The sequence below is a fragment of the Delphinapterus leucas genome, chromosome 7 (genome assembly GCF_059928025.1).
Source record: "Delphinapterus leucas isolate spDelLeu-1000000601 "Yukka" chromosome 7, BTC_Dleu_Yukka2, whole genome shotgun sequence".
In the NCBI taxonomy this organism is placed as follows: domain Eukaryota; kingdom Metazoa; phylum Chordata; class Mammalia; order Artiodactyla; family Monodontidae; genus Delphinapterus; species Delphinapterus leucas.
The window spans coordinates 490,137-517,470 of record NC_143135.1 but is presented as its reverse complement, the minus strand read 5'-3'; the positions used below and the strand labels follow the sequence as shown (position 1 = coordinate 517,470).

Below are 27,334 nucleotides of genomic sequence, written 5' to 3'. Positions count from 1 at the left end.
TCTCGCGTTAGCCTGACACTTCAGGATGTCAATCGTGGTGGGGCCGGGTGGTTGGTCGGGACCCTTTTCATGCTTTCGTGCCGTCCTCACCTGTGAAGCCGACCCTGCCGAGCAGCACCTTGCACAGGTGACAGGTGCACCCCTCACCTCTATTCTGTTCCCAGCAGCTTGATGTAGGTGTGAAGACATCTCACACCCTATGCTATTTTGTGCAGTAACCTTTTGGTGAATCAAATATTTTGAAAACGTTAAAAAGAAAGGAAAAAGAAGAAGCTCCACCCAAAATGTCATGGGAAGCCGCTCTTGCTTCCTGGCCAGGCCTGTGTACGGGAGGAGAGGAGGGGACACAGAGCCATGCCACGCGGGTGGGAGGAGGGCCACAAAGACGAGCTTGTCCCCAAGACAGAGACGGCCTTGTTGGGGGGGACATTTGCTGGAGGCACAGCCGGGTGCAGAGTGGGTGCTGGGCGGGCAGCTCCCCAGTGTGACGTTCCCCGCTCCACCCATGGTCAGATCCCCCGCAGCCTCCGCTGGGGCTGGTGCCATCCAACCCTCCCTCTGCCCTGCTTGACCAGGGCAGGGTGGGAGGTGGGGACGTGAGTGGTTAGGGACACGCATCAGGCCAAACTGCATTGGAACCCAGGCCCTGACCCACTCTGGGGCTCCAGGCAGGGGACCTGGCCCCTCTGTGCCTTGTTCTTGGGAGGGTGGGGAAGCCCCTCCTGGGAGCCCAGAGGCCTGAGCAGAGAGGCGGGGCCGGGGCATCTCAGAGCAGCTCCTGGGTAGTGAAGTCTGGCCTGAGGCCCCGGGGGAGAGGGCACTGAGGTGCTCATCCCCGCTCTGAGGCAGGGGCTCAGCCAAGCAGGGGGCAGGGCAGGGTGTGGGGAGGCTGTCAGATCCGGGTTCCCCACTGCTGGCTGCTCTGGACCAGCAGGGTCTGTGGGTTTCTGGAGGAAGGCTGATGCCCTCAACCCTCCCTTTTCATCTTGGGGTCCTTGTCTGTGGGGTCCTGCCCAGGCCTGGGAGGACAGAGCCTCCTCTCGTGGCCTGGGCTTGTGGGGAGAACCTTCCTTTCCCAGGGAGACGGGGCCGTGGTGGTCAAGTCTCGGTGTAGCCCAGAAGGCCCCAGACACCCCCAGTTGCCCTTGACTGGGCTCTGCTGGACAGACTCGGCCCAGCACGGCCTGTCCCAGTTGGGAGTCGGGGTTTCCGAGGCCTGGCCCAGAGAGGGACAGTCGGCCCACCATCTCCCACCGTGAAAGGTACAACCTGCCTCTGGGTCCAAGCTTCCTGTAGTTGCCCATCAGGTAGAGACCCCGGAACCGAAGCCTCTGGACACCCTGATCCAGGGTGGGTCCACCGGCTGCTTTGGGGATATGCAGGTCAGACGCCCCTGACCTAGCCAGGTGCTAGGGCACCCCGGCCGCCACACACCACAGGCAGGGCCGCCAGCAGAGAGCACCAGGGGCCTCCAAGGGTGGGGCCCAAGTTCGCTCGTGGCCAGGTGGCCAGAAGCCTGCGTGGTGCGGAGAGCTGCCCACTGTGTGCTCAGGGACCCCTCCGCTCCTGCACGGACCCCGTCCCAGCTGGCCATCTGCCCGGCCCTGCAGGCCCACGCCCTCTTCTGGGGCAACTCCCTCAGCTTGGGCTAAGATCTCTAAATCTAGCTTCCGTCTTGCTCCTGTGACTCACGCCCCCTCCCTCCCTGGAGGCTTGGCAGCCCTGCTCCCCACTACTCCCACTCGGGCCTTCCGGACGGACATCAGTGGGCAGGGCCCCCCTCTCAGCCTCCAGCTCCCAGGAGTGTCCTCTGGGCTCTCTCGCAAGGGTGTGGAGGGGAGGGTGTCCTGGGCCGCCCACTTGGGTCAAGGGGTGAGCAGCTCACTGGGAACATGCCCAGCCCCGCCTGGCCACAGCCTGCCTCTGCTCGGGAGCTCTTCCAAAGGCGCAATCCCGGGGGGCTCCAGGAGACAGACAGACAGACACAGGGCTGCTGGGAGGCTTAAGTGCTTTAATGATATGGATTCTGAGCCGTGGTCACCTTTCCTCGCTGGGGTGCGACCCGCAGAGTCCAGGGCTCCAAGAACCACCCCCCAGCACACAGCACGCCAGGCAAGGCTGGCCTGAAACTTGCTCAGAGAAAGTTCCCTTCCGGCTCTGCGGAGGGGGGAGCGGGCAGGGCTGGGGTGGGGGTGAGGGGTGCCCAAGGCCAGAACTCGGGTGAGTGGTGTCCAGTCCATCCTTGATCCTCCAGGTGGTGAAGGGAGAACGGCATGCCCCCACCCCAGTGGGGCCGGAGTCCCCCAGCCCACCCAGTTCAGAGCCAAGGGCAGCTGGGTGGCTGGGGTCTGCTGCCTTGGTGGCCGGCAGCCGGCCAACTGGAGGTATGGGGATGCAGAGGTGGCAGGGGGCCGTGGGGACGGCGGCAGGGCCTGAGTCACCTGCGCTGGGAGAAACCCCTGTGTGGACGGAGGCGGCCAGAGGAAAGTCCCCTGCCCCCTCCCAGGGTGCGTGTGTGGGTTCTGTGGCCTCAGGGAGAGCTGTGGGGAAGGGCAGGGCCGGGTCTGGGACCGGCACAGCTCTGGCCTCAGTGGGCGGGCGGACGAGGGGCTGGCACCACCTGGTGGCAAGTTTGGCTATGGTGGGCATCGGGGCAGGTGGGGAGTGTGGGCCGGGGCACCGCGGAGCTGGAGGACAGGCCCCATGTGCCACGAGGCGGGCGAGCCGGTCCCCAGCCGGCACGACTCTCCGTCCGAGTCCACGGTCCGAAATACGTACACGTACAAAAATAATACTCCAGCCGCGGAGGCGGTCCCCGCCGCGGGCCGTGTGCCCTGCCGCGGGCCTTAGCTGTCTTCCTCCGCCCGCCTCTGGTTCTTGGAATGGAACTTGCTCATGAGCTCCTCCAGCTCCGACCCACCTTGCTGCTTCTGGGGGAGCCGGGGGACCCGCAGGTCAGTGTCCCGCCAGCCCCCCTTCCCGGGGCGCGCGGGGAGCGAAGGGCGGGGCGGCTCACCTCCAGGACGGCCTTCTGCACGGTGAGCTGGCTGTACACGCGGGCGCCCTCCTCCCCGCACACCTTCCGCAGCTCGTCCTTGTTGAGCGAGAAGAGCTGGGGCCCAGTCAGGATGCCCAGGTTCTCCACGATCCTGGGGGCGGGGGGCAGGGGGCGGGGAGGGAGGCGTGAGGGCGGGGCCCTGACCGTGGGCGCGGCGGCCGCCGCGCCCGCCCCCTGCCCGCCCCGTGCGCCCCTCGGCTCACCGGGCGCTGAAGGCCTTGGCTTCCAGCCAGGCGCGGACCTCGAGGGGGCCGGACTCGTAGGTGAGCGGCAGGTGCACCGGCTGGCTGCGCTCCACGCGGAAGTGCCGCGTCGGCTGCGCCTTGATGTGGCTGATCTTCTTGATGAGCTCGTCGTTGACCTCGTCCATGTGATGCATCAGCTCTGCGGGGCGCCAGGCGGCTCAGGCCTGCCCCGCGCGTACCCGGGGCTCCCCTCCCCACCGCCTCCCGCGCTGACTCTGGGCCCCCCCACCCCCGCCCGTAGGGTCTGGCGGCCCCATCCCTCACCGCCTTTGTTCCCGGCAAAGCCTGGGGTCAGCTTGTGGGTTGGGCTGGCAGGACCCCAGTATTTCACCCCCTGCAGGGTGAACAAGAGGGGCGGTGGGGGCGCCGTTAGGTCAGCTTATCATCCCTCCCGGCACCCCTCCCCGCCCCTCCTCCCCCACCTCCCAGGACCTGCCCAGCCCCCCACCTTCCCAGACTCAGCCCGGAGCCGGGGAGCCCCCGCACCAGCCCCTATAGTCGCGGGGTCCAGGCTCCGGGCCCGGTCTTTCTCTGCCCACCCCCCACCAACCCCCCGCCACCCGGCCTGACCCCGCAGCAGGACGGAGCAGACCTCCGCCTCACCTGCTCCAGGAGGGTGTCCTCCGGCCGGGTCTCGGCGAGGATGTTGCCCGGCACATAGCCTGCCTGGCCGCTGCGATTTCGAAGCTTCCACCACTGGTGGTCGCCTTCCAGCACCTGTGGGCGCCGCACCCCCGCATCACCCCTGACCCACAGCGCCCGCTCCGCCCCGGCCCCGCCATAGGCACCAGTGCTGGGTGCTGGGACCGCCGGTGTGAGCCCCTGTTTACCGATGGGCCAGAGAGAGTTCCAGAGTCCCCCCTGAGCCTGCTCCCCCCTCCCCATTCTACACACCCCCTCCAGGTGCCCCTGGCCCACCTGGCCTCCCACCCATCCATAGGGGCCACCCCCCTCCCCGTCCCTCCCAGCAGCCTCCTGAGTCTCTAGTGTGGTTGTGGATATAGACGCCCCCCCCCCAGCTGCTCCACTTTCTGTCCCCCAGCGGGTGGCCTGGATTCAGGACACAAAACTCGGAAAGTGCCTTGAGGGGGCTCCCGGGGTGGGCATGAACGACAAGCCCCTGCTGCATTGGGGGATCCCCCACTCGGCACAGGGAGGGCCCACCCCACCCTTCAGCCCGAGCCCAGCCCAGCCCAGGGGCCCTTGGGCTCCCTCCGAGCTCCCCAAGACAGGGAGGCCCCTCAGCCAGGCTGTGCTGGGGCAGGTGCCAGGCTGCTGACCCAGAGTGGAGCCCTGGGGTCAGGCAGATCCCACCTCTGGACCACCGCCCGCTCCCCGGCCCCCACTCACCTCCAGGACCTCGTCCTTGAGCACCGACAGCTCGTTCGCGTTGCGGGCTGTGAAGTCGTAGAGGACCTTGACGTACTTGGCCATGGCCGGTGCGGGTTCGTAGCCCCTGTGTGGAATGGGAGGGGCTGAGGCTCAGGGCTGGGCTGGGGTCTCTTCCTGGGCCTGGGGGAGGGCCAGGGGCAGCAGCTTCCCAGGTGAACGGCTGCGTCCTGTTCTGCGGCACAGTGGCTGCGGCTGTCAGCTGGGATGGAAACTGTGACAGCCCCGTTGCGTCTGGGGCCCCCTGTGTGGGGGGGCCGGAGGCGGACGGGATGCAAGGGTCTGTGGGCACAGCAAGGCCTGCCCTGCCCTAGCCCCTAGCCCTGGAGGCCTAGGGGTCTCCAGGTCCAGCCCCCCAGGGGATCTAGAGCCAGGCGTGTACCCGAGAAAGGACAGGCTGTCCCTGGAAAGTGGCTGACCATCGGGGGAGGGCCGGATGCTTTCAGAGCCATAGTCCCTCTGGCACTGCAGACACGACGCAGGGCCGCCCGTGGGCTGCAGGGTCCCAGGGTGTCCCAGCTCCTGCACGGAGCAGGCCTGTGCCTGCCACCCGTGCTGGGCCATCCCTTCTGGTCAGTCTGGCCCCTGATCACGAGGGCACCCCTCATACAGGTGCAGGGCTCGGGACCCTGGGGAAGTGGGGGCTCTGGGGCTGGGGCAGCCTCTGGGGCCCTGGTGGGGGGCTGTGTCAGGATTGGCCAGGGTGGACTGGTCAGGGGCTGGAGGTAAAAGGATGAAAATGTTTCTTGAAGGTGGCCCCAGGCCAGGGACCAGGGCATCAGGCTGGTGGGGCACAGGGAGGGGCACACTTGTTCAAAACATGGATTCCAGGCCCCTCCCCTCCTGAGACTGAATCCTGGGGTCTGGTGGGTAATGAGCTCCCCAGGCAGGTCCTGGGCGAGGACTGAGAACAGAAAGTAGGAGGGGAGGGGAGGAAGGATGGGGACTCCCCCAGGCCTTGGGGCTGTAAGACTTGGTCTGTGGAAATGTGTGCGGCCAGAGGGAGAGAGGCCGTTCCCACCCAGACCATCGGTCTCCTCCTCCGGCTCTGAGGCTGGGCCTAAATCAGCCCCACCAGGGCAACTGGGATCGTTGAGACCATTTAAGTTCAGTGGTTTAGTACATTTCTAACCATGATTCTAAAGCATAAACGTGGAGAAACAAAAAGAGATAACGTATTAGGTACGTCATCTAAGCACTTTATGGGTGCTTTCGACATTTTCCCCTCAACTGTACACCACAAAGTTGAAAGGAAACCCGGCTCTCGTGTGGAAAGCGGTATTTTGACCGTCGTGAAAAAGGCGTTTGCTGCCACCTGGTGGCAGTGTACCCACAGCAGAGCCTCCGTGATTTGAGGCGTGAGCGTCACACTCCCTCACTTTGAGCAGAGCTTACCTGTGAGCATGTGGGGAGCTGACTTGGGGGAGGACGTCTCCCTGGGGTGTGGGCTCAGATGCGAGGCCATGCTTTGGGGAGTTTCTGAAGGACGTGCGGCTCACTGGAGTTGGCTGTGGGGAAGCGGACACTGGGACTTGGTGTGAAGCAGGGGCTGGGCCAGGAGGGCGGGGTGGTGAGGGCAGTGGGCGGGGCTGGAGTGCAAGCGGGGCTGCAGGTGCTCTGACCTCATCACCGGGGGCTGACGCCAGCCCCTCCACCTCCCAGGGGGCCTCCTGCAGCACGTCCAGTGGTGGCTCCCAGCCGCTCTGGAACTTGGGCACGTAGGGGGGCACCTGCGGCTCCCGAGGCCACTCGGAGCTGGGGAGGGAGGTCCTGGGGTCAGCTGGGCCCACCCACCAGAGCTGGCCCCACCCAGGACCCCCAGGCCGCCCGCCGAGGGACCCATCGTGGTGTGCGCCCCATGCCACCACCCTACCGGGGTCGTGTCCAGGTCTCCCCCAGGGACTCCCACAGCGCCATCTCCTTGGGGACCAGGTGGCCGCGCAGGAAGCCCACAGTGTCTCGGGAGAGCAGGGGGCTGTAGACGGAGCGAGCAATGTCTGGGCCACCACAGGTGCTGACAATCTGGGGCACAGCGGGGCGTCAGAGGCCCCCCTACCACCTGCGCCTGCCTGCAACACCACTGGCCTGCCCACTGCGCCCCCCACTCCGAGTGCAGACGCCGGCCCCAGCCCACTGCCCAAGGTGGGCACTTGCTTCCCCCCAAGTCAGGCGCAAGCCCCCCAGGCCCCCACTCCCCCGCCCCAGCCCCTGCCTCCCCCCAGCCCCAGGCACCAGATCCAGAGGCCCGAAGAGGAAGTGCACCAGCTCGGCTGCGCTAGGATTCTGGATGTGCTTCTGCAGCTTGGCCTGTGGGCAGGGAGCAGGCCGACTGTGGGGTGGCACCAGGGACAAGGCACGCCACCCACAATAGCAGCTCGGAGGGATGGGGTGGGCCGCTGTACTCACGAGCAGGTTGATGGCCAGCTTGGTCTTCCGGAAACAGTCAACAAACTCGGCCTCGGAGGGGGGCCGTGCTCGCAGCGTGAGGACGCCCTCTGGACAGGGGGTTGCGGGGTGAGCCTGGCCGGCCCGTTGCTGCCCCGGCGGGTCTGGCCTCAGTCTAGTGTTCCCCACCCGCTGAGACTGGGCCTGGCTCCACTCAGTGGCCACTGGGCTCCCCACCTCCACTCCTGTGTCCACCCCGATGCCCCTCCCCTGTCCGGTGCCCCCCACCCCCTGCCCCGCACCTGCCGGCCCCTTCTTCCCCTTCTTCTTTCCCTTCTTGCGCTGGTTCAGCTGCTTGAAAGCCTCAGCAGCCTTCTGCAGCCGAGCCACGAACCACTCGATGTCGTCCAGGGCGCAGTTGAGGATTTGCTGGGGTCAGAGCAGGGGCAGGGGTCAGCCTCCGGAGCCCCACCCGCTGCAGGGACACCCCCACCCGCTGCCTCTTGGCCGCTGGCCTGGGGGAGGGGGTGGGTGCTGGCTGGGGGTTGGCCCCAGGAGCCCGGAGTGAGTGGGAGGTCCTGCCGGCCTGAGACCCACCGTCTCCTTCTCGATCTTCTGAGCCAGCACGGCCCTCGGTTCCTCGTCCTGCGACTCCCAACGGCGAAAGCCTGTTCGGGAGCAGAGCTGCTGCTGACTGAGCCCCCCCACCCCAACCCTGCTGCCGCCCCCAGCCCATCCCCCTCGGCCCACCTGGGTCTCCGAGCGGCATGGGCAGGCCCACTCGGTTCTTGGTGGAGGGCGAGTCCCTGCCATGGCGCTGGAAGGGGATGGGGGTCGGGCCCTGGGCCGGGGGCAGGACGGACTGCCGCTGCCGGATCTTCTCCTGGTGGCCCCTGAAGTGGGACGAAGGGCCGCTGAGCCTGGCCGCGGCCCCAGCCCCAGGCCCGGCCCCCCCCCCGCCCCTCCTCCCCCCCGCCCCTCCTCCCTCCCCTCCTCCCCCCCCTACTTGAGGGTCTGTGGCCGCATCTTCTTCCCCAGGCGGCAGTCGGCCAGCGCGCTCTCGATGTCCTCGTGCACCAGCTCCGCCTGGGGGGACGGGGCGTCAGGCTGGCTCTCCGGAGGGATCTGGGCTCCCCGCCCCGCGCCTATCCCGCCCCCCACTGCCCGGCCCTCACCTCCACCTCGTCGCAGTGGAAGAAGTGGACGTCGGGCTTGCTCTGCTCTGAGTCCTGGCACACAAGCAGAAGCACCGATGGGTAGCGTAGCTGGTTCAGCACCGTCTGGCTGTGCCGCACGGTCGGCAGTGGGAAGTTCTCCAGCTCCTCCTGGGGGACAGGCGGCTGGGACCGGGCTCGCCATGGTGCATGGCGAGAGTCCCAGACACAGAGGAGGGCTCACGGCCATGGGCACGGGGAAGACCCGAGGAGCGGATGCCGGGGACACGGGCTGACTGTGGGCATGGCCTGTAGCGTTCACGCCACGGATATGGCATGGAAAAGGAACGTGGCCTGGACATGGACATGGACCCCACGGGGCAACGTGCACACAACGGGCCCCGCCTCGGTACAGCCGGTGGAGAAGCTCTGCGAGGTGGACGTGTCCCTGTGTGACGTGGCTCCCCTGCACTCTCGGCCCTCGGCCTGCTCCCTCTCCCACAGAGGCCCAGTGTGTCTGGGTCACTGCCTGTGCCTGCCTTGCAGGATGGGCGAACGCCCTCCCTCCTGCTGCCACCATACCTGGGATTCGATGTCCAGCAGCCGCAGCGACTGGTCGTTGACCTGCAGCAGCATCTCCTGTGTCCAGATCTTCTCCTTGGAGCTCAGCTGCACCAGCTTCCGGATGGCATCTTCCACGGACACAATGGCCTCACTCTTGTCCATGATGAACGTGGCCAAGTGCTGGGTGGGCAGGCAGGGGGTCACTCCGGGTGGAGCCTTCCTGGTGCCAAGAACCAGGGCCAAGGGGCTGTGCCCTGGGGCTCTGAGGGGCTAGGGCCAACCTTGGGGGTCTGAGGGGGTCACAGCCAGCCCCGGGGGTCTGAGGGGCCATGGCCAGCCTTGGGGATCCAAGGGGGCCACGGCCAAACCTGGGGGCCTGAGGGGGCCACGGCCAGCCCTGGGGGGTCCAAGGGGGCCACAGACAACCCTGGGGGTCTGAGGGGCCACGGCAAACCTTGGGGGTCTGAGGGGGCACAGCCAACGCTGGGAGGTCCGAGGGGGCCACAGTCAACCCTGGGGGTCTGAGGGGCTACAGCCAACCTTGGGGGCCTGAGGGGGCCACGGCCAGCCCTGGGGGGTCCAAGGGGGCCACAGACAACCCTGGGGGTCTGAGGGGCCACGGCAAACCTTGGGGGTCTGAGGGGGCACAGCCAACCCTGGGGGGTCCGAGGGGGCCACAGCCAACCCTGGGGGTCTGAGGGGCTACAGCCAACCTTGGGGGTCTGAGGGGGCCACAGCCAACCCTGGGGGATCCGAGGGGTCATAGTCAACCCTGGGGGTCTGAGGGGGTCACAACTAACCCTGGGGGTCTGAGGGGAACATCCCTGCCCTGGGGGTCTGAAGAGACAAAGCCCCACCTTGGGGGTCCTCTGCTCTCCTTGGGGGATGTCTGTGGGGGCCATGGACGTGCCCTGGCAAACCCCTTGGCAGCCCTACACACACAGCCCCCAGCCCACCCACATCCGCCACTGGGCTCCAGGACCAGGCTCCCTGCCCCTCCAGCAGCCCTGGTGCAGGCTCACAACAAGGCCTTGGCACATGCCACCTCTGCCCGAGCCCGGTCTCCCTCAGCCCGCTCTTCCTTCCAGACTGTGCGCGGACACTACCTTCCTGCCTGCCTGGCCACGGGCTCACCGTCAGCACGCCCCCGACCTGCCCTCGTGTTTATCACCATCCGACTCTATGCTGGACACGACATGCTTCTTCGTTTGCTTTCTGTCTGCTGCCCCCCCCGGTGCCTGTGACAGTGCTGGGCCCCCAGCAGGCCCCCAGTGAATGTGATGGGAATGAACGAGCAGCCCATGGGGACCCCTGGCCCGCCCCGCTCCTCTCTCTCCAAGCCTGGCTCAGGCCCCTCCTCCTTCCAGGATCCCCCATGTGTCCTCGCTGACCTTTGCTGAATTCAGTAGACAATGCTGGGGCAGCTGGGTGAACACTCACAGAAACTCCAGGCAGTTAAGGCTTAACCACAGAACATGGAAGCATGAAAGTGCTAGTAGGAAATACTAGGTAACTTCTGATAATCTCAGGAAGGCCTTCTTCACTGGGGGACTTTGCTAAGCAAGGAAGAAAATCCAGATGCTCAGAAGACAAGGCCAGGACTTCCCTGGTGGTGCAGTGGTTAAAACTCTGAGCTTCAACTGCAGGGGCGTGGGTTCGATCCCTGGTTAGGGAACTAGGATCCCGCATGCCACGCGGTGGGGCCACGAAAAAAAAAAAGGTAATAAAAAGACAAGACCAATAAATTTGACTTAATAAAAAAAAAAAATTCTGCCTGAAAAAAAGTACCACATACAAAGTATATAAAAAAACCCCACAGATATAATAATAGATATAATGGAGGTGATGTAGGCTAATTTTCTTGATACAGGAAAAGGCCAACATGCATTACAATGACAGTTCTTACTTTGTTAAAAGCTCTATTTTGTTTAATAATTAAGGATACCAACGATAAATGAAAAAAGAATGAAAGAATATGTAAATAAGTAAAAGATTAACAGCTCAATAGAAAAATTGACAAAAGGTATGAACACAGAGTCTATAGGAAAATAAATATAAGTAACCTTTTACTATAGAAAATTATACACAGGGGAATTTCCTGGTGGTCCAGGGGTTAGGACTCTGCACTTTCATTGCTGAGGGCCCGGGTTCAATCCCTGGTTGGGGAACTAAGATCCCACAGGCTGCACGGTGCGGCCAAAAAGTATATATATATATACACACACGTATATATGCAGACTCATTCAATACAAGAATTGCAAATTGAAGCTGGAGACTATGACTTTCGGAATGAGTTTTCGCTTATTCTGTTGCCCAGCACTAACAAGCCCTTGTGGGTTACACTGGCTGGTTAAGACGTGGAGAAGGAGGAACCCTTGTTCCGCACTCGCCTGGCTGCTCTGGGGAGGAGTTGATGACACTGGACCAGCCCACATGCTTCCCTCTTACAATCTCAAGGCAACCTGCACACATGTAGAATGTGGCACGGGTACAAGGCTGCTCCCTTCACAACTCTTGGAGGCCAACCTACATGTCCATGGGCAGGTTAGAAAGAGACTGGGCAGGGGAATTCCCTGGTGGTCCAGTGGATAAGACTCTGCACTCCCAATGCAGGGGACCCGGGTTCGATCCCTGTTTGGGGCACTAGATCCCACATGCACGCTGCAACTAAGAGTTAGCATGCCGCAACCATGAGCCTGCATGCTGCAACTAAAAGATCCCACATGCCGCAACGAAGATCCCACATGCCGCAACTAAGACCTGGTGCAGCCAAAATAAATAAGTAAATAAATAAATATTAAAAAATAAAAAAGAGGGACTTCCCTGGTGGTCCAGTGGTTGAGAATCTGCCTTCCAATGCAGGGCACGTGGGGTCCATCCCTGGTCGGGGAACTAAGATCCCACATGCCGCAGGCAACTAAGCCCACGTGCTCTAGAGTCTGCACGCCACATCAAGAGAGAAGCCTGTGTGCAGCAACTAAGATCCAACGCGGCCATAAACAAATAAACAAATAAATAAATATTTTTAAAAAGAAAAGAAAAGAAAGAGAGTGGGCAGAAACGTGCAGTGACTATCAGGCAGCCGGTCTGTCTGCACGAGGCGCACCGTCAGCAAAATACTGCACAGCCAAACCGTCCCAACCACACTGCCCACGCGCTCCAAGTGACTGAGAACATACAGAGTGCATTCTCTGCCCAGAATGGGATTCCATTAGAAATCAATAACAGAATGATAACTACAAACCCTATTAATTGGAAATTAAGCAACACACTTCTAAATAAATCATGGGTCCATATTTGTAGAAATTAAACAGCACACTTTTCAACAACAAATGAGTGAAAGAGGAAATCACAGGGGAAATAAGAAAATATCTAGAGACAAATGAAAATAGAAACACAACATATCAAAACTTATGGGATGCAGCAAAAGCAATGTTAAGGGGAAATTTATACCTATAAATGCATACATGGTTAAATGTTTAAAAAGAAGAGAAGTCTAAACAACCCATGGGTCAAAGAAGTTACAAGAAAACTTAGAAAATGTTCTGAGTCGCAGCAACATGGGTGGACCTAGAGATGATCATACTAAGTGAAGGAAGTCAGGGGCTTCCCTGGTGGCGCAGTGGTTAAGGCTCTGCCTGCCAATGCAGGGGACATGGGTTCGAGCCCTGGTCTGGGAAGATCTCACATGCCGCGAAGCAACTAAGCCCGTGCGCCGCAGCTACTGAGCCTGCGTGCCACAGCTGCCGAAGCCCATGAGGCTAGACCCTGCATTCCACAACAAGAGGAGCCACCGCAATGAGAAGCCCACGTACCGCAACGAAGAGTAGCCCCCGCTCACCGCAACTAGAGAAAGCCCGCGTGCAGTGACGAAGACCCAACGCAGCCAAAAATAAGTAAATAAATAAATAAATTTATTTAAAAAAATAAATAAGTGAAGTAAGTCAGGCAGAGAAAGACAAATATCATAGGATATCACTCATATGTGGAATCTAATTTAAAAAAAATGATACAAACGAACTTACTTACACAACAGAAACAGACTCACAAATTTCGAAAAAAACCTTATGGTTACCAAAGGGGAAAGGTGGGGAATGGATAAAGTAGGAGCTTGGGATTAACGTACACACACTACTATATATAAAATAGATAACCAACAAGGACCCACTGTGTAGCATAGGGAATTATATTCAATATCTTGTAATAACCTATAATGGAAAAGAATCTGAAAAAGAAGGAATACATGTATATGTATAATTGAATCACTTTGCTGTACATCTGAAACTAACACAACATTATAAATCAACTATACTCCAATAAAATAAAATTTTAAAAAAGAAAATATTCTGAGCTGAACAATAATAAAAACAAGCACATCAAAACTTGTGGAAGAAAAAAAAAAAACTTGTGGAAGAAGATAGCTACAGCAGTACTTAGAGGGGCTTTATAGCTTTAAATGAATGGCAGAGAAGAAGAAAGACTTGATATCAATGGTCTGGGCATTCCTCTTCAGAAGCTAGAAAATGACAATCAAATGAAGCCCAGAGTAAGTGAAAAGAAGGAAACTAAGAGCAGAAACCAATGAACTAGTAAAATACACAAACAACAGAGAAAAATCAACAGAGCCCAAGGTTGGTTCTGAAAAGACTGATGAAATTGATAAACCCTTAGCAAGACTGACCAAGAAGAAAATAGAGAAAACACAAATGATCAATAACCAGAAGGAGCGAGGGGACATCACTACAGATCATACGGGCATAAAAGTGAGTTCATAATAAAAGAAAACTTCCCCCAAAGGAAGCCCTGTATTCAGGGCCTCACAGGTGGATCCTAACAAATACTTAAGAGGGAAATCACAGCAACCTTCCATAAACTCTCTCTGAAGAGACTAGAGAAGCAGGAAAATTTCTCCACTCATTGTATAAGGCCAGCAGAACTCTGATACCCAAACCTGCCAAGGGCACTGCAGGAAAAGAAAATTGTAGACCAATGTTCTAATAAATATTAATGCAAAAAAATCCTTAATGGGCTTCCCTGGTGGCGCAGTGGTTGAGAGTCCGCCTGCCGATGCAGGGGACACGGGTTCGTGCCCCGGTCCGGGAAGATCCCACATGCCGCGGAGCAGCTGGGCCCGTGAGCCATGGCCGCTGAGCCTGCACGTCCGGAGCCTGTGCTCCGCAACAGGAGAGGCCACAGCAGTGAGAGGCCCGCGTACCGTAAAAAAAAAAAAAAAAAAAAAACCTTAACAAAATAGTAGCAAATTAGTCTTGTCAAGTCAATACATGAAAAGGATAATAAACCATTAGTAAATGAAGTTTATCCTAGAAATGCAAGGTTGGTTCAACATTTTAAAAAATCAGCATGATTCATTACATTAACTATAGTAAATACATTTCAATTGAGAAAGCATTTGATAAAATTCAACAACTTTCATGATAAAAGTTCTCAGCAAACAAAGAATGGAAAGGAACTTCCCCATTCTAGTAAAGGGTATCTACAAAAACATACAGCTTATAAAACGGGGAATTCTGAATACTCTCTTCTAAGATTGGACACAGGCAAGGATGTCCACTATCATTACTTTTATTGAGCACTGTCCTGGTAGTTCTAGCCAGAGCAATAAAGCAAGGAAAACAAAGTGGCTAAAATTAAGAAATTAAGTACTGTATTTTCAGACAAAATGATTGCGTACATAAAAAAATCCAATGAATCTATAAGCAATTCCTGAAACAAGTAAATGAATTCAGCAAGGTCTCAGGATACTCAATCACTATACAAAAATTCAATCGTATAAAACAAATGCTGAGACATCCCTGGCGGCACAGTGGTTAAGAATCCACTTGCCGATGCAGGGGACACGAGTTCGAGCCCTGGTCCGGGAAGATCCCACATGCCACAGAGCAACTAAGCCCGTGCCCCACAACTACTGAGCCGGTGCGCCACAACTATTGAAGCCCACACGCCTAGAGCCCGTGCTCCGCAACAAGAGAAGCCACCGCAATGAGAAGCCTGCGTACCTCAACGAAGACCCAACGCAGCCATATAAATAAATAAATAAATAAACCCACAAGGCTTCGGTGCCCCCCCTCCCATTGCCACCACCTCTCACCCTCCCTCTTGGCCTCAGCTTCATCATCCGGGAGGGGTCAGCAAACCTGCCCACATCCCCAGCCTTGCTGGCTGCTGGGCAGGCAGGAGAGGTGGCCCCAGCCTGGGGTCCTTCCACAGGCTAGCTTGGACCAAAGTCTAGGAGAAGGGCTGGGAGGCCCCGCTGGCACAGGTGGCTCCTCACCAAGGAGGGCAAAGTCCTTCCCACAGAGAGGTGGCAGAGCTGCCCTTGGACGCTGAGCCTGCAGCAGTCATGAGCTGACCACACAAGATGGCCCCTGCCTGCCCAGGTTGGCAGGGAGGGCTGATCAGCAACACAGCCCAATGCAAGAGCCCTAGGGACTCCCACGTCTCATTGCACCCACTGTATAGAGGAGAAAACTGAGGCTCAGAAAGCAGTGACTCAGCTGGCTTCCATGGGCATGGAAGGTTCTAAGGGGAGGGACGTTCTTACCTTCCTGGTCCAGGCCCCCCACCTTCCTGATCCAGGCCCCCCACCTTCCTGGTCCAGGGTTCCCCGCTTCCTGGTCCAGGGCTCCTCACCTTCCTGGTCCAGGTTCCCCACCTTCCTGGTCCAGGCCCCCCACCTTCCTGATCCTGGGTACCCCCCCTCCTCCCACTTCAGCCATTCCCAGCCCTGCTGTCCTGCAGGTTTGGACGATGACCAGGAACCAGGAACTTGGCCGGCTGCCACGAGCAGGAAGGTCATTTTAAAAACGTATTTCCTGAGTTCTAAGTGTGAATTAAAAGTGACCTAGGAGCAAAGGCCTCCGGAGCTGGCGGCTCATCTAGAGTGCAGTTACCCATCTCGACTGTCCAGGCTGAGTGGGATTAGCCATCGAGGACGTCCCTGCAGGAGCTCAGAAACTCCTCCCTCCTAGTCTAGCTCCCTGTTGTGAGGCCAGGATGACAGTTTCCCTCCCACTGGGGTTTCCAGGGGCACCCAGAGCTGTCCTTGCCTTCCTGTGTTGCCCCTGGCATCCCTCTCCCTGATGTAGCTCCAGGGTTCCTGTGCCCCTCAGACCGGGAGCTCCCCAGGACTGGAGGGAGGCTCTGGGGGTGAGCCCAGTACAGGCTGCCTGCTGTGGGACCACTTCTCCCCCGGCCTCAGTTTCCCCACAGGCCCGGGGACCCCAGAGCACAGAGGACAGGAGTGCCCCGTGGGGTGAGGGGCTCACCTGGACGTGGTACTGGGAGGTCTCGTGCATGATGACATTGGAGTTGGAGTACTTCTTCCTCTGCTCTGAATAAGGAGACACGGTCACTCACCCCTGACGGCAGGACCCCAGGTGGGGCCGCAGGGAGGGCAGAGTGCAGGGGAGGAGGGCTGCTCTGTGGGCCCTTTGTGGCCTCCAGGAAGGACACAAGGGCACAGAATGGAGGGATGGCCCCTCCTGGCAGAACATGGAGCTCCCTCGGTCCCCAGGAGGAACCCCCAGCTCAGAGTGGTGATGGCACAACTGTGTCTGGGGTCTGTCCTGGAGCGGATGCAGGAGGCTCAGCCTCCTTTCCTGGAGGCCCCCTGCCCACCTTCCTGCGGAGGGGTCTGGTCTAGGGCTTCCCCCAACTCTAAGAGCTCCCAGCTCCCATCTCCCTGCCTCTCCCTGTCCCTCCCTGGGGCTCCTTGCTTTCCGGAGGTGGCACTGCATGGCTGGGGGAGGGTCAGAGCTGGGGGAGGTGGGGGCCGGCCAGGCCCCGCCCTCCCAGAGCAGACACCTGGCAGTCAGTCCAGCAGGAGCCCCCGCCCCTGGAGGATCGGGTGGCGGAGAAGAGCACAGAGAATCAATATTGATGCTCCCTGAATTATTAGTAAGGCCTCTCCCCTTACTGGCTCACTGTGGGGAGGGCTATTCAGTGGCCAGAGTTTGGGGGAGGGACCTGAGCACCTGCTGGTTGACTAGGGTCCAGGGGCCTTCTCTGGGTGCCCAGGGCTGACCTGCGTCTCCCCGGGTGGGGGCCTGGCACAGCCCTGGGGAAGGGAGTGGGCGAGACCCTCCCAGCCGAGCTGGCCCCCGAGGCCTCTTGTCCTCAAACCTCACTCACCAAACAGGTCCTTGGCACTCATCTTGGCCACACCGTCAGACCGGCCCAGGCTGCCACTGCAGGGGAGGGGCTGGTGAGGGTGGGGCCCATGCCGCACCCCTCCCTGGGGACTACGGGTGGGTAGCGGGTGGTGGGGGCCTAGTGGGTGGGGGTGGGGGCTCACTTGGCAGCACCCGGGCAACAGCTCACGGACCCTGATTGGCTCATGGCGTCCTCGACGGTGGCTGGCGGTGAGAGGGCAGACCTCAGAGTGGCCTGAGTCCAGGGCTTAGTGCCTGGCCCACACCTGAGTGCACAGGGGAGCCAAGCTGACACCTTATCGTGACCTGGCCGGGGCCTTGCTACCCCAGCACAGGGCCTGGGTCCCCTCCCCATCCCTCCCTGGATCCAGGGCCTGGAGTCCCGATGGCCTGGCCAGATTCCCCAGGGTGCCTGGGCAGGCAGTCCTCAGGAAGCAGAGCCCGGCCTTCCGGACACACCAGGACCACCCCTGCTCCACAGCCCAGCTGGCGTTCACTGCAGCCCCATCCCTCCCTGGACCCTCGGTCCTCTACAGGGACCCCCAGGACGTGCCAGCAGAGGGGTCCCACCCCCAGAGGCTGTCTGGAGTGGGGCTGCGAGGAAGATGTCCTGGGGGCTCTGAAGGGGGGTCGGGGGAAGAGGCACCTTCCAAGCAGAGGGAACAGCATGTTTAAAGGCCCTGAGGCAGGTGGGAGCCAGACAAGGGAGAAAGGCAGCAAAAGATGAGGCTGGAGCCCAGGGCGAAGGGTAGGGGGCCCGGGGACCCAGAGCCCAAAGTGAAGCGCAGACGGAGCCCACCCTCTGAGGGGTGAGCAGAGCCTGGTGCCCCTGGGCCAGGCTGACATGTCCTGTGGGATTCTGTGCTCCGTGGGGACCTCCGGGTCCACACTGTGCCACATCAGATGTCACCAGTGATGCCATCCGTCTGCAGCTTCAGTGTTTAGGGGGCTGCAGGGTTGGGTCGCAAGCCAGGGGTGCTGGTATCCAGGGCACCAGTGCCTGGTAGCTTGACCAGGTACTACCTACAGGGAAGGCTCCCAGGAGGTGTGAGGGACCCGGGGGCTTCAGGCTACCCCCACCCACATGCCACCGAGGGTCCCGGCTTGGCCAGATTCCTCTGTCCATCTGTCCGTGGAGAATGCCCGGAATGCTCATGACCTCAGTAGGTGAGCCTGAGTGTTTGCTTAATGGGATTCCTGGCGGGCTGAGCCGAGGGTGCTGGGCACGTGTGTCCAGATACACACACACACCTGGGCGAAACCGAGGCCTGTGAGCACACAGACACCTAGGTCGTGACATTCGGCCTCCCCTAGGGGGCGGGGTGGGGGGCCTCAGGGCCAGCCAGGGAGGTGGGTCCAGGCATCTGGGTTGGGGAGCAGCTGGGGGAGAGGCCACTTACAGGCCGGCTCCAGCGGGGAGTAAGGGGCTTCTTCAGCTGACTGGGGTGGGGATGACACTAGCCCTGAGGGCCCCAGGGCCCAGGCTGCGCTTTGGTTTCACTGTGGCCATTTTCCGGGTGCAAAGGAAGGCCGAGTATGGTGCCTGGTCAGGCAGGGGAGGGGGAGGAGGCCCAGCAGGGCAGGGAGGGCAGAGGGACCAGCTCCAAGTTCAAATTCCAGCTCGCAGCTGACCAACCTTGGGGAGGAGTCAGCTTAAGGCCCAGGGAGCCAGGTGGGGCCCGGGATGGGGGAGACCCTGGGGCTCTGGCTGTGCCCAGGTCTGGGCCCTGCGGGTTGGGGGAGGGAAACGCCTGGGACGCTGTAGGTGGGGAGCAGGGCGCCGAGCTTGCACTTGGGAGGCAGAGGCAGGCGGAGAGCTGGGTGGCGCTGGACCCCTGACTGCACTGGGCAGGGCCAGGAGAGGCCCCGCCACAGGCCGTGGGGGAGGTGCGGGAGCAGAGGCGGCGCCAGCTGGGCTGGGCCTCCCAGCGCAGCTGGGGCTGACCACATCTGGGTGGGGCAGAGGGGGTCGGTGGCGCACTTCAGAAGCACCAGGAGCCCTGCTCACCCGCCTCCCCTGCCACCGGGACACCTGAGGCACACGGGCTGCCCCAGGCCAGCCCAGCCCAGGTTGGAGGCACACAGGCCCCGGCAGCTCGGCCCCCAGCCTCCTCCCTGAAACTCCCACACCCCAACCTTAACCGAGAGCCTGACGCCGGCCCGATGCTTCCCTGGCCCTGCGTTTCAGCCTGCCTCTGACCCACAGGAAGCCGGCTAGCACGCCAGAGGAGCCCCCAGCCTGCCCCGGCAACAGTGGTGCAGATCCTTTGAGGGGCAGGGGCTGACCTCCTCAACACCGCTTCACTGGAGGAGGGGGTTCACGCCACCGAGCCCCAGGGCTGGGAGGCGGCCGGCTGACTCAGAAGCCACTGGCTTACAAACATCCCCAGCGCACGGCGCCGCCCCAGGACCGGACGGGGCGGGCCAGGCCGCGGGAACCCGGCTGCGGCCACCAGCCCAGGGAAAGCCCGCGGGCCCGGCGCGGCCCCTCGCGCCCGATGCCCCATGCGCCCCGGCCCGGCCTGCAGACCCAGGCCAGGGCCCCGCGTCGCGCTGCCACCTGGGGAAACTGAGGCCCGGGCAGCCCGCCCTCCGTGCGCTCGGCTCCCCTGTGGCTCCAGGGCCAAAGCGGGTGCGGGCGCCAGGCGGGGCACTCACCTGCTCCTCTCGCGGCCCCGCGCCTGGCCGCCCACTGGTCCCTTAGTCCGGGCGTACGTCCGCCCGTCTGTCGGAGCCTGGTTCCAGAGGAGAGAGGGACGCGCGGAGGAGACGGGGCGGGGCGCGGGGAGGAACCTGAGCGGCAGGTTAGAGTCACCGTGCGCGGGCGGGCACTGGGCAGGGGCGGGGGTGGGACGTGGATGCCCCGCCCACCCCGCCCCCGCTCCAGACCCCGCCCCACCGCGGCTCCCCGCGGACGGTCCCCACAGCCCCCCGGGTCCCTCTGCGCAAACCCCACCCCTAAAGCGGGGGCGCTGGTGGACGGGTGGGCGGGGCCCGGAGCCCATCCCTCGCTGGGGTGCTCTGGGCGACAGCGCGCCCCGACGCTGCTCTGAGATCTACCCGGGGCAAGCCCAGCTGCCTGCACCCCAGAGGGGTGGCGTGGAGTCCTGGGGAAGTCAGACCTGCCCCTGCCAGGTGCCCCCAGCCTCAGGTGCCCCAGGACCCAGGGCCGAGTCCCATCCTCTTCCACTGGGGTCCCTCTGGTATGGAGGGAGCGCTAGGGCCAGGCTTTAGTCTGAGTGAGTCTCAAAGGTAGGACCATGGGCCAGAGGCCCTGCAGTCCAGCTCCCTGAGCTTGCCAGGTCAGGGGCGGGGATACCTCCTCCACGATCTAGGAGCTCCTGAAGTCTCTTTCCTCGTGTCGCCCAGCCCAGTGTGGGCACCTCCTGAGGAGCGGGGTTATCCCACGGCCGGGGAGGGGGGCGTCGGGATGCCTGTGGCATATGCTGTCCTTGAGTGCCAGGGCAGCGTTGGTGTGAGGGCACTCCGGGCAGTGACCCCCGCTTTAGGCCAGGCCCCAAGCTCTGCCCGTTGTTCTGTCTTTCCTCCTGCTGAACTGACCCCCAGGATGGCCGTGCCCACCAAGCTGGGTAAGGAGGGCAGGCCAGGTGGTGGTGGGCACCCCCAAGCACCCCAAGGCTCCCGCTGTTGTCCTGGGGTGGGGGGAGCAGGAAAGGTGTGCCAGGACATGGTCCTAGAAGGCCGCGCAGCTGGTGTTTGCCAGGAGCCCCAGCTAAGGAGACACAGTGTCCTGGAAGGCCAGCGGCATTGTCCCTCCCCATATCGCCAGGGCCTTCCTGCCTGTCTGGGGTGTTACTGGTGAGCTCGCACAGGGGCACAGGGAGTGGCCTTCGTCCTCCAGCCCCGCCCTGCCGCAGAGCCCTGGCAAGGCCTGGCTTCCTGGTTCTGTCTCCCCTCTGCTGACGACGTCCCCAGAGGGGACGGCACGCCAGCCCTTCCAGGAGTCTGAGCCTGAAAGGGCAAAACGTGGGAGGCACGCAGGGAGGGGAGCAGCTGAGGTGGGAGTTCTCTGCTTCTGAAATCAACGTGATTGGGAGCATTGACGCCCTCAAGAATGCAGTTGGGGGCCTCGAGTCCCAGGCTGCTCGGTGGCCACCTTGGGTGTGGTATGCCCCGTGGCCAAAGCAATGGGGATGCCAAGGGCCTGGCCCGGACTCTCGGGCAGGCTGTGAACCGGGAGGACAACAGGTATCTTGCTGCCTGGGTCTGCAGGGGAGGGGCTGAGTTTCCCAAAGACAGCAGGTGTGGCCATCGCGGCCTCCCCGAGCCCATGTGGGCGGGAGGGGGTGGGGCCCTGATGAGCGCACAGGAGGGTAAGCAGGGGGCGCCCCCACTGGCCTTTGGGGCTAGAGGCGCACGCTGGTCCTGAGCTAAAGAAGTTGGCGGAGCAGAGAGCTCTCTGCTCCCACTGGCCGCCTAAGGGTAAGACTGACGAGGATGACCCCACCAGTCCCCCTCACTGAGGCCAGCCCCGGGGAGGCCCAGGCTGGGGGAGCGCAGCTCCAGGGCTGCTGCGGGGGGCCTGCAGCGGGCACGCGGCCTGTGCCCTGAGGGATGAAGGGAGAACCCTGGAGGAGACAGGTGGCTGCAGCCAGGAGCAGTTCAGAGAGGTAGAGAAGCTTCTTTATTTAAAAATACCGTGAAGAGAGACTATCCAGATGCTCAAACACAACGTTACTCGAGACCTAGAAAACGTGAAATTGAGGCCAAGGGAAGTCACTAGAAAACATCGGCGCAGACCCCTTCCAGGAGCACTTGCAGAGGGCCTGGGACCCGGACAGCACCCCTACGGGGGACTCTCCAGCTCTCCTCCCCCGCTGTGCGCTGGGGCTTCCAGGTCACCTTCGCCTTTCTCCAGAACCCCCAGGGGAAAGGTGTCACGGCTGAGGGGAAACCGCCCAGCCCCGAGCTGCCTGGCCCTCGGCAGGCGCCTCCTGTGTGCGGCAGAGCGCATCACCTGCCCGGGGCTCAGCCCGCAGAGCAGGGCCCCTGGCCCCTGTGCCACCCCGAAGCTGCAGGGAGGGCAGGGATGGCCGATCCCGGCCTGAGAGGGAGATGCCACGGACACCGCGAGGGCACTGGCCTGGCTGCCTGCCTTCCGAAGGCCTCGTTCCCCTCTGCACCCCGGATGTCGGTGGCTGCTGAAGCCAGACCCCCACCAGCCCGAGATGTCCCCGCGATTCCCTGCAGACGGGCCGGGACAGCCCCACCCCTGCTTCCGCCACACCCAGCCCCTGCCCAGCACCTTGTTCTGCCCTGGTTCCCGACCCCGCCTCCGCCTCACAGACCCTCCACACCATCTGACCCTCTAACAAACACTGAGGCAGGTCAGTACGAAGATGTCCTTCCCGCTCAGCAACCGTCAGTGGGGGAGGTGACGGCTGGGGCACAGTCTGGCTCTGAGGAGGGTCTCCTGCCCAGGGCTGTCCCGCGGGCCGGGCACCGCCCACCTAGCCCTCGAAGGCGGCGATGGCCACTGCCTGCAGGACGGCCTCCAGGCCGTGGAGCGCCAGGAGCACGGCGCTGAGGGCCGAGTCTGCCCACAGCACCAGGGTCTGCCAGAGCAGGAAGTAGACGGACAGCAGGGCACCGCCCACCGTGAGGACCAGGCTGGCGGCCAGCGGTACCTCGGCTTCCATCAGGTTGCCCTTGGTGCCTGGAAAGCAGAACAGACGTGCTGGGTGAGCGCCGGGCTTTGGGACGCACGGGCCCGGGAGCGCTGACCCCCTCAAGAGTGGCCGTGAGACCCGTGCCAGCTTTGACCACCATGTGATGCTTGAGGACTTGAGTGAAAGATCCCACTGTGACCACTGCAGGGGACTCTTCAAAGTGTCGGAAAGCAAACACAAAAAGGGGCATGTCTTCCTTAGTGAGGAAGAAAGCCAACCGAGGCTGTGATGTTCTACTCTTGGTCTTTGGGTCAGTTGTGTGGGTGGGAGAGGGGATTTGGTTTTCTAAAGACAATTCCAACTGCACTCTGACACCTCTTCCTAATTCCACATTGACTGAGAAGATTTTGCTTAAAATTTCCAAAAATAGTTCACTTTGGGCTAAGGTCGTCGTGGAAAATTTCACGCACATTTACAAAAAACAAAGCAACTGCACGTTTTACAAACAAATGGGTCAGCATGGAAGACGCTGATCTCCAGCTGTCCCGGCCACGGTGCCCAGGGTGCCCCTGGAGCGTGAGGGACTTGCGGATGCCCAGCGACTCTAGTGCCATTTGCCACCCTCCCATGGGCATGGGCTCGTCTGTGTCGAGGGTGTGCGTGTGCAGGGGCCCGGGATGTGCCGGCTGTTCTATCAGCCATTCCAGAGGCAGGAGCGTTTCTCAGACGCGTCAGCGGAACACACAGCGTGATCCCGTTTAGAAGAGGTGTGCTCACGTCTGTGTGCCTGTGGCTGGGAATGGGGAGACGTGGGCCCTGATGGTGAGCTGTGGAGGGAGCGGGGGAGCTCTCTCGGGGCTCCTATACTGTCTGAGCTTCAGGACGTGAGGGGAGTCGGCCGAGCAAGATTCTGGCTGGGGGCCTCCAGGAGCCACACTGGGGAGGCGAGGGAGCCTTCACCCTCCAGGCCCTGCTGCCCTGGTGGGGTCCTGACAGAACTTTCCAGATCCTTCTCCTCCTGACCACTGAGGCCAACGGAAGGGGAGGAAGGAGGTGGGGGTGAGTGTTTTAGGGCCCCAGGGTTGATGACTGAGCTGGGTTCTAACCTCAGTGCTGTTTGTTACCTAGCAGCTTGTGTACAACATGCTACCAAACAGGAAGCATCCCCACCAAGGACGTGGCCAATATTCTTCGTCTCGTGGACAAAGCTTCTGGACAAATTAATACTTAATGACACTGTGAGGCGAGGCCTGCAAAACCATGCGTAAGCAGTTTAAATCAAAAGTGTCTCTAAGAACCATGTTACAAAATGATCAACATGTAAAGGTTCACACATAAACCTAGCAACAATCTCAAGTACTATGTGGTTTTCAGTCAACTCACCAAAGTATAACCGAATCGCTTCCAGAATCCCCATCAGAAAGAGCAGAGTCAGGTCGAGGACCAGGTAACTGTGAGGATAAGTGAAAACCTGGCCTGGAGAAAAACGGGCAACAAAGCTGAGCCCCTGTTGCAGGACACAGGGTACCCACACCTTTGAGCTGCCTTTTCGCACGAGACTTACTTTTATACACGGCCAGCAGGAGCGTAGCTAGGAAATAAAGGGCATAGTACATTCCACTCAGATAGAGCAGCATCTGAAGAGGGAGCGATGAGAGCTGGCCAGCGGTTAAGGACTCTCAGGCCCAGCAAATGACCCTGCCCAAGGACACCCACCTGGGGAGAGTGGACAGAAGGGGCTGCTCCGCCACCTGTCCAGAGGCCCTGCAAACACGTGGGTCCAGCCCAGGCACCTGCGGGTGGCCATGAAGACGTGGCCGATGGCCCCCTGCCTGGCTTCCTTTGACACCCCTCCTGGTGCCACCACACCTGGCAGGGCTCCTGTGGGCTCCGGGGTGGGGCTGGGGCTTCCCCCCAGGGGACATCCTAGCCTAGAGCAAGAGGACTGGGCACATCCTTGGTGACTGCAGGCAGGACGGCCTCGGCACCCCAGGCTTCCTCAGGTGGCATCACCCTGACCTAGGTCCCAGTTATAACATTGAGAGCAAAAAGTGACCTTTTTCACTTTCTTCAAAGAAAATGTCTTTCTCTCTTTTGGGGGGCAGTTTAATACCCACTAGCAACTTTCCTGAGCTCTGAACACTTTGTATTTGTTTACGCTAAAACAAGTCTGTAAGTTTTCCAAGTGAGGGGTTTTTGCGTTCCTGCCCCACTGGGCCCGGAGGGAGTCAGGCAGCCACCCCTCGGCGAGGGGCTGGGCAGGAGGCACCAGCGGAGGAGGTTGTATCAACTCTCTCCACCTGTTAGTGGACGCCCTTCCCACTCAGTGGAATGACTACTCAGAACTTATAGGGAAGGTAGGGCTGGGGGCTGGGGGCTTAAAGCAGCAAAAGGCAGGGGCCAAGAGCCGACTTCAGGGGCCTGGGAGGCCTGAGTCTTGGGCTGATGGAGGGCCACAGGGGTGCGGCAGCGGGAGAGCCGACTTCAGGGGCCTGGGAGGCCTGAGTCTTGGGCTGACGGAGGGCCACAGGGATGCAGCAGCAGGATACCACCGTGGAGGAAGTTCTCCCTGGAAGAGAAGGTACAGTCAGAGAGGTCCCAAGTCCTACCAGGATGCTCCAGCGGCCTGTTCTCCTGTTGCCGCGGATTTATGGCCCGCAGCTAGGTTCCTTTCCAGCACCTCTGCACCCACTGTCCCTCCAGGGAGGATCTGACCATCTGCTTTTCTGAACCTGAGGCTGGGAGTCAGGGCGTACCCACAGGCGAAGCCCAGATCCACACCTGAGGCCAGATGCCAGGAGAGAAACCAGACACACAGCTTTTCTCATCTCATATCTGCCACACGTACATAGATGAAAACGTTTTTTGATTCAGGTTACAAGTCTCTGTCATTGATAATAGACGTTTGCTTTCCTCTGGAATTTTATTCATGGCCCCAAATATCCCTCCCCGAATAAGAATCTCCTAAGCCAGCAATCTAGTCCCTTCCCAACCCTCTCCCGCCACACAGCAGTTACACATTCTGCCCGCGTCTTCAGATGACAGTGTACGGTGACGCGCCAATAACAACTCAGAATTTGCCAGCAGCGAGTAGGACGGTGCTCTCTCCTACTCCATTTCCTCCTTAGTCCCCAGGGGGCAAGAGAGAAACTCCCAGCCTGGGTGAGCCTTTGCTTCCTTGGCAGATTCGAGGTCCTCTGGGAGTCTCACTTAGGTGGGGGTCTTACATGGGTCAGCACAGGACACGGGTGATGGAGAGGCAGCATGTGCTGAGCACGGGGAGCCTCAGAGGGTGCCGAGCACAGATCATTAATAAACCTTCATCGCGATATGGGAAGGGTGCTCTCTAAACCCGATCCCTTCTTTTCCCAGGCCCAAGCTAAACTAGGCTGCCTCGATGCCTGTCATTATTTGGGTGGATTTCACGTTGATCGGGATTTTGCTCCCTTCTGACCCTTCTCTTGACAGTTCGCTTCAGAACTTCAGATCTACTTGCCAGCTGCCCATTGTTACGCTTGAGATGATGGGGCTCAGGGAAAAAATGCTGTTGAAAAACCTTCAGCGCCACGGGATTTAAATAATTGACATGAAGGGTAGCTACAATTAGATATGCTGCGCTAACGATTTCAGACCTACAGAATGAGGCTCATTCTGACTAAAGATAACCGTGGCTTTTAGAATTTCGCATTTTTTGTCAATGATTCACTGTAATAACAATGTGGCCGTCAGAAGTTAAATGTGAAAGCAAAGAGAAAGAATGTTTTTCCTTGGGTGATATACGAGGGGTGTGAAGCGGATCGCTCTGGTGTAAACGTAATTTTCCACCAAATGAAAACGCGAACCACAGTACCCGTGGCCTTGCACAAAGGTCTGGCGCTTGGGAACCCCGGTGCCGGGAAACTGTCTGAAGCTCAGACCACAGAGTCTGCTTCTTTGTCAGCTGCCCAGCTCACCGCTCCCGTCTAGTCCCAGCCTCTCCTCGCACGAGTAATTTCGGAGCCTGACAGCTGAGATGTGGAAATTGGCCTTTTCCATCCGGCCGAGTGAGCGCCCGGGGCCGCCCGCGTACCTCGCTCTGGTTCCACGAGCTGTGCGGTGCGGGCTCTTACAGACCCAGCGGTCAGGACTTCGAATGGGCTGCCGACCGGCCGGCCCCCCGCCGCCCCGCGCAGGGCGCCACCGAGACAGGAGCCCGTGAGCCGGCAAGCACGGCAGGAATCCAAACCTTCGCTCCAGAAGCCGGTCCCACTGGGCCCGCAGGCGGGGCCCACTCCAAACCGGGGTGTCCCCTTCATGCCGGCCCCGGACGAGCCCGTCCCGTTCGCTGCCGGCCCGCTGGGTCGGGGGGCGCCGACCGTCCCCTCGGGGGGGCCGTGACCTCACCGCCGTGGCTCCACTGCCCCGCGCGTTCACGGGAAGCGGCGGCGCGGACCCGGGACGGGTTCTCCGGGCCAGGATCTCACCTTGTGGACACATGAAGTCCACCGGTTAACGACCCCGGCGAGCTGCGCCCGCAGCTCGGCCTTCCCCGCACCAGGAGGAACCGAACCAACCGAACCCCTCTCCCGGGGCGACCTCCGAGAACCCCCTAGGCCTCCGCGACACCGCACCCTACCCCTCACCTCGCCGCGAGGCCGCCATCTTGCCGCGGCCCGCCCCGCGGCCCGCCCCGCGGCCCGCCCCGCGGCCCGCCCCGCGGCCCGCCCCGCGGCCCGCCCCGCGGCCCGCCCCGCGGCCC

The 27,334-nt window shown here is 61.0% G+C and overlaps 2 protein-coding genes across 14 annotated transcripts; both read right to left on the bottom strand.

The window, feature by feature from the left end:
- Positions 1–1,850: 1,850 nt before the first annotated feature.
- On the bottom strand, positions 1,851–19,752 carry EPS8L2 (EPS8 signaling adaptor L2). 9 transcript variants are annotated; one of them, XR_016393716.1, is made up of 22 exons: positions 19,625–19,750; positions 17,110–17,170; positions 16,947–17,002; positions 16,082–16,146; positions 8,814–8,975; positions 8,253–8,402; positions 8,084–8,163; positions 7,828–7,970; positions 7,675–7,745; positions 7,380–7,506; positions 7,099–7,187; positions 6,925–6,999; positions 6,566–6,714; positions 6,315–6,447; positions 6,088–6,200; positions 4,654–4,759; positions 3,907–4,020; positions 3,568–3,637; positions 3,262–3,442; positions 3,017–3,149; positions 2,779–2,930; positions 2,351–2,441 (listed from the first exon to the last, which is right to left on the bottom strand). XR_016393716.1 is itself a non-coding variant. In XM_089914259.1 (21 exons), exons 2-21 carry the CDS (start codon positions 17,151–17,153, stop codon positions 1,866–1,868), a joined length of 2,637 nt encoding a protein of 878 aa, XP_089770385.1. In that variant the 5' UTR covers positions 17,154–17,170; positions 19,625–19,752; the 3' UTR covers positions 1,851–1,865. The 9 variants fall into 9 exon arrangements, 7 of the variants coding, with proteins under 7 accessions (XP_089770385.1, XP_089770389.1, XP_089770391.1 ...); XR_016393717.1 differs by having other exon boundaries at positions 2,361–2,441; positions 2,785–2,930; XM_089914259.1 differs by lacking the exon at positions 2,779–2,930 and having other exon boundaries at positions 1,851–2,441; positions 19,625–19,752.
- Positions 19,753–21,598: 1,846 nt separating this feature from the next.
- On the bottom strand, positions 21,599–27,253 carry TMEM80 (transmembrane protein 80). 5 transcript variants are annotated; one of them, XM_089914273.1, is made up of 6 exons: positions 27,219–27,247; positions 26,666–27,059; positions 25,146–25,165; positions 24,161–24,254; positions 23,980–24,072; positions 21,599–22,643 (listed from the first exon to the last, which is right to left on the bottom strand). In XM_089914273.1, exons 2-6 carry the CDS (start codon positions 26,889–26,891, stop codon positions 22,438–22,440), a joined length of 639 nt encoding a protein of 212 aa, XP_089770399.1. In that variant the 5' UTR covers positions 26,892–27,059; positions 27,219–27,247; the 3' UTR covers positions 21,599–22,437. The 5 variants fall into 5 exon arrangements, with proteins under 5 accessions (XP_089770399.1, XP_089770401.1, XP_089770400.1 ...); XM_089914275.1 differs by lacking the exon at positions 26,666–27,059 and having other exon boundaries at positions 27,219–27,253; XM_089914274.1 differs by lacking the exon at positions 27,219–27,247 and having other exon boundaries at positions 26,822–27,193.
- Between the last annotated feature and the right edge of the window lie 81 nt (positions 27,254–27,334).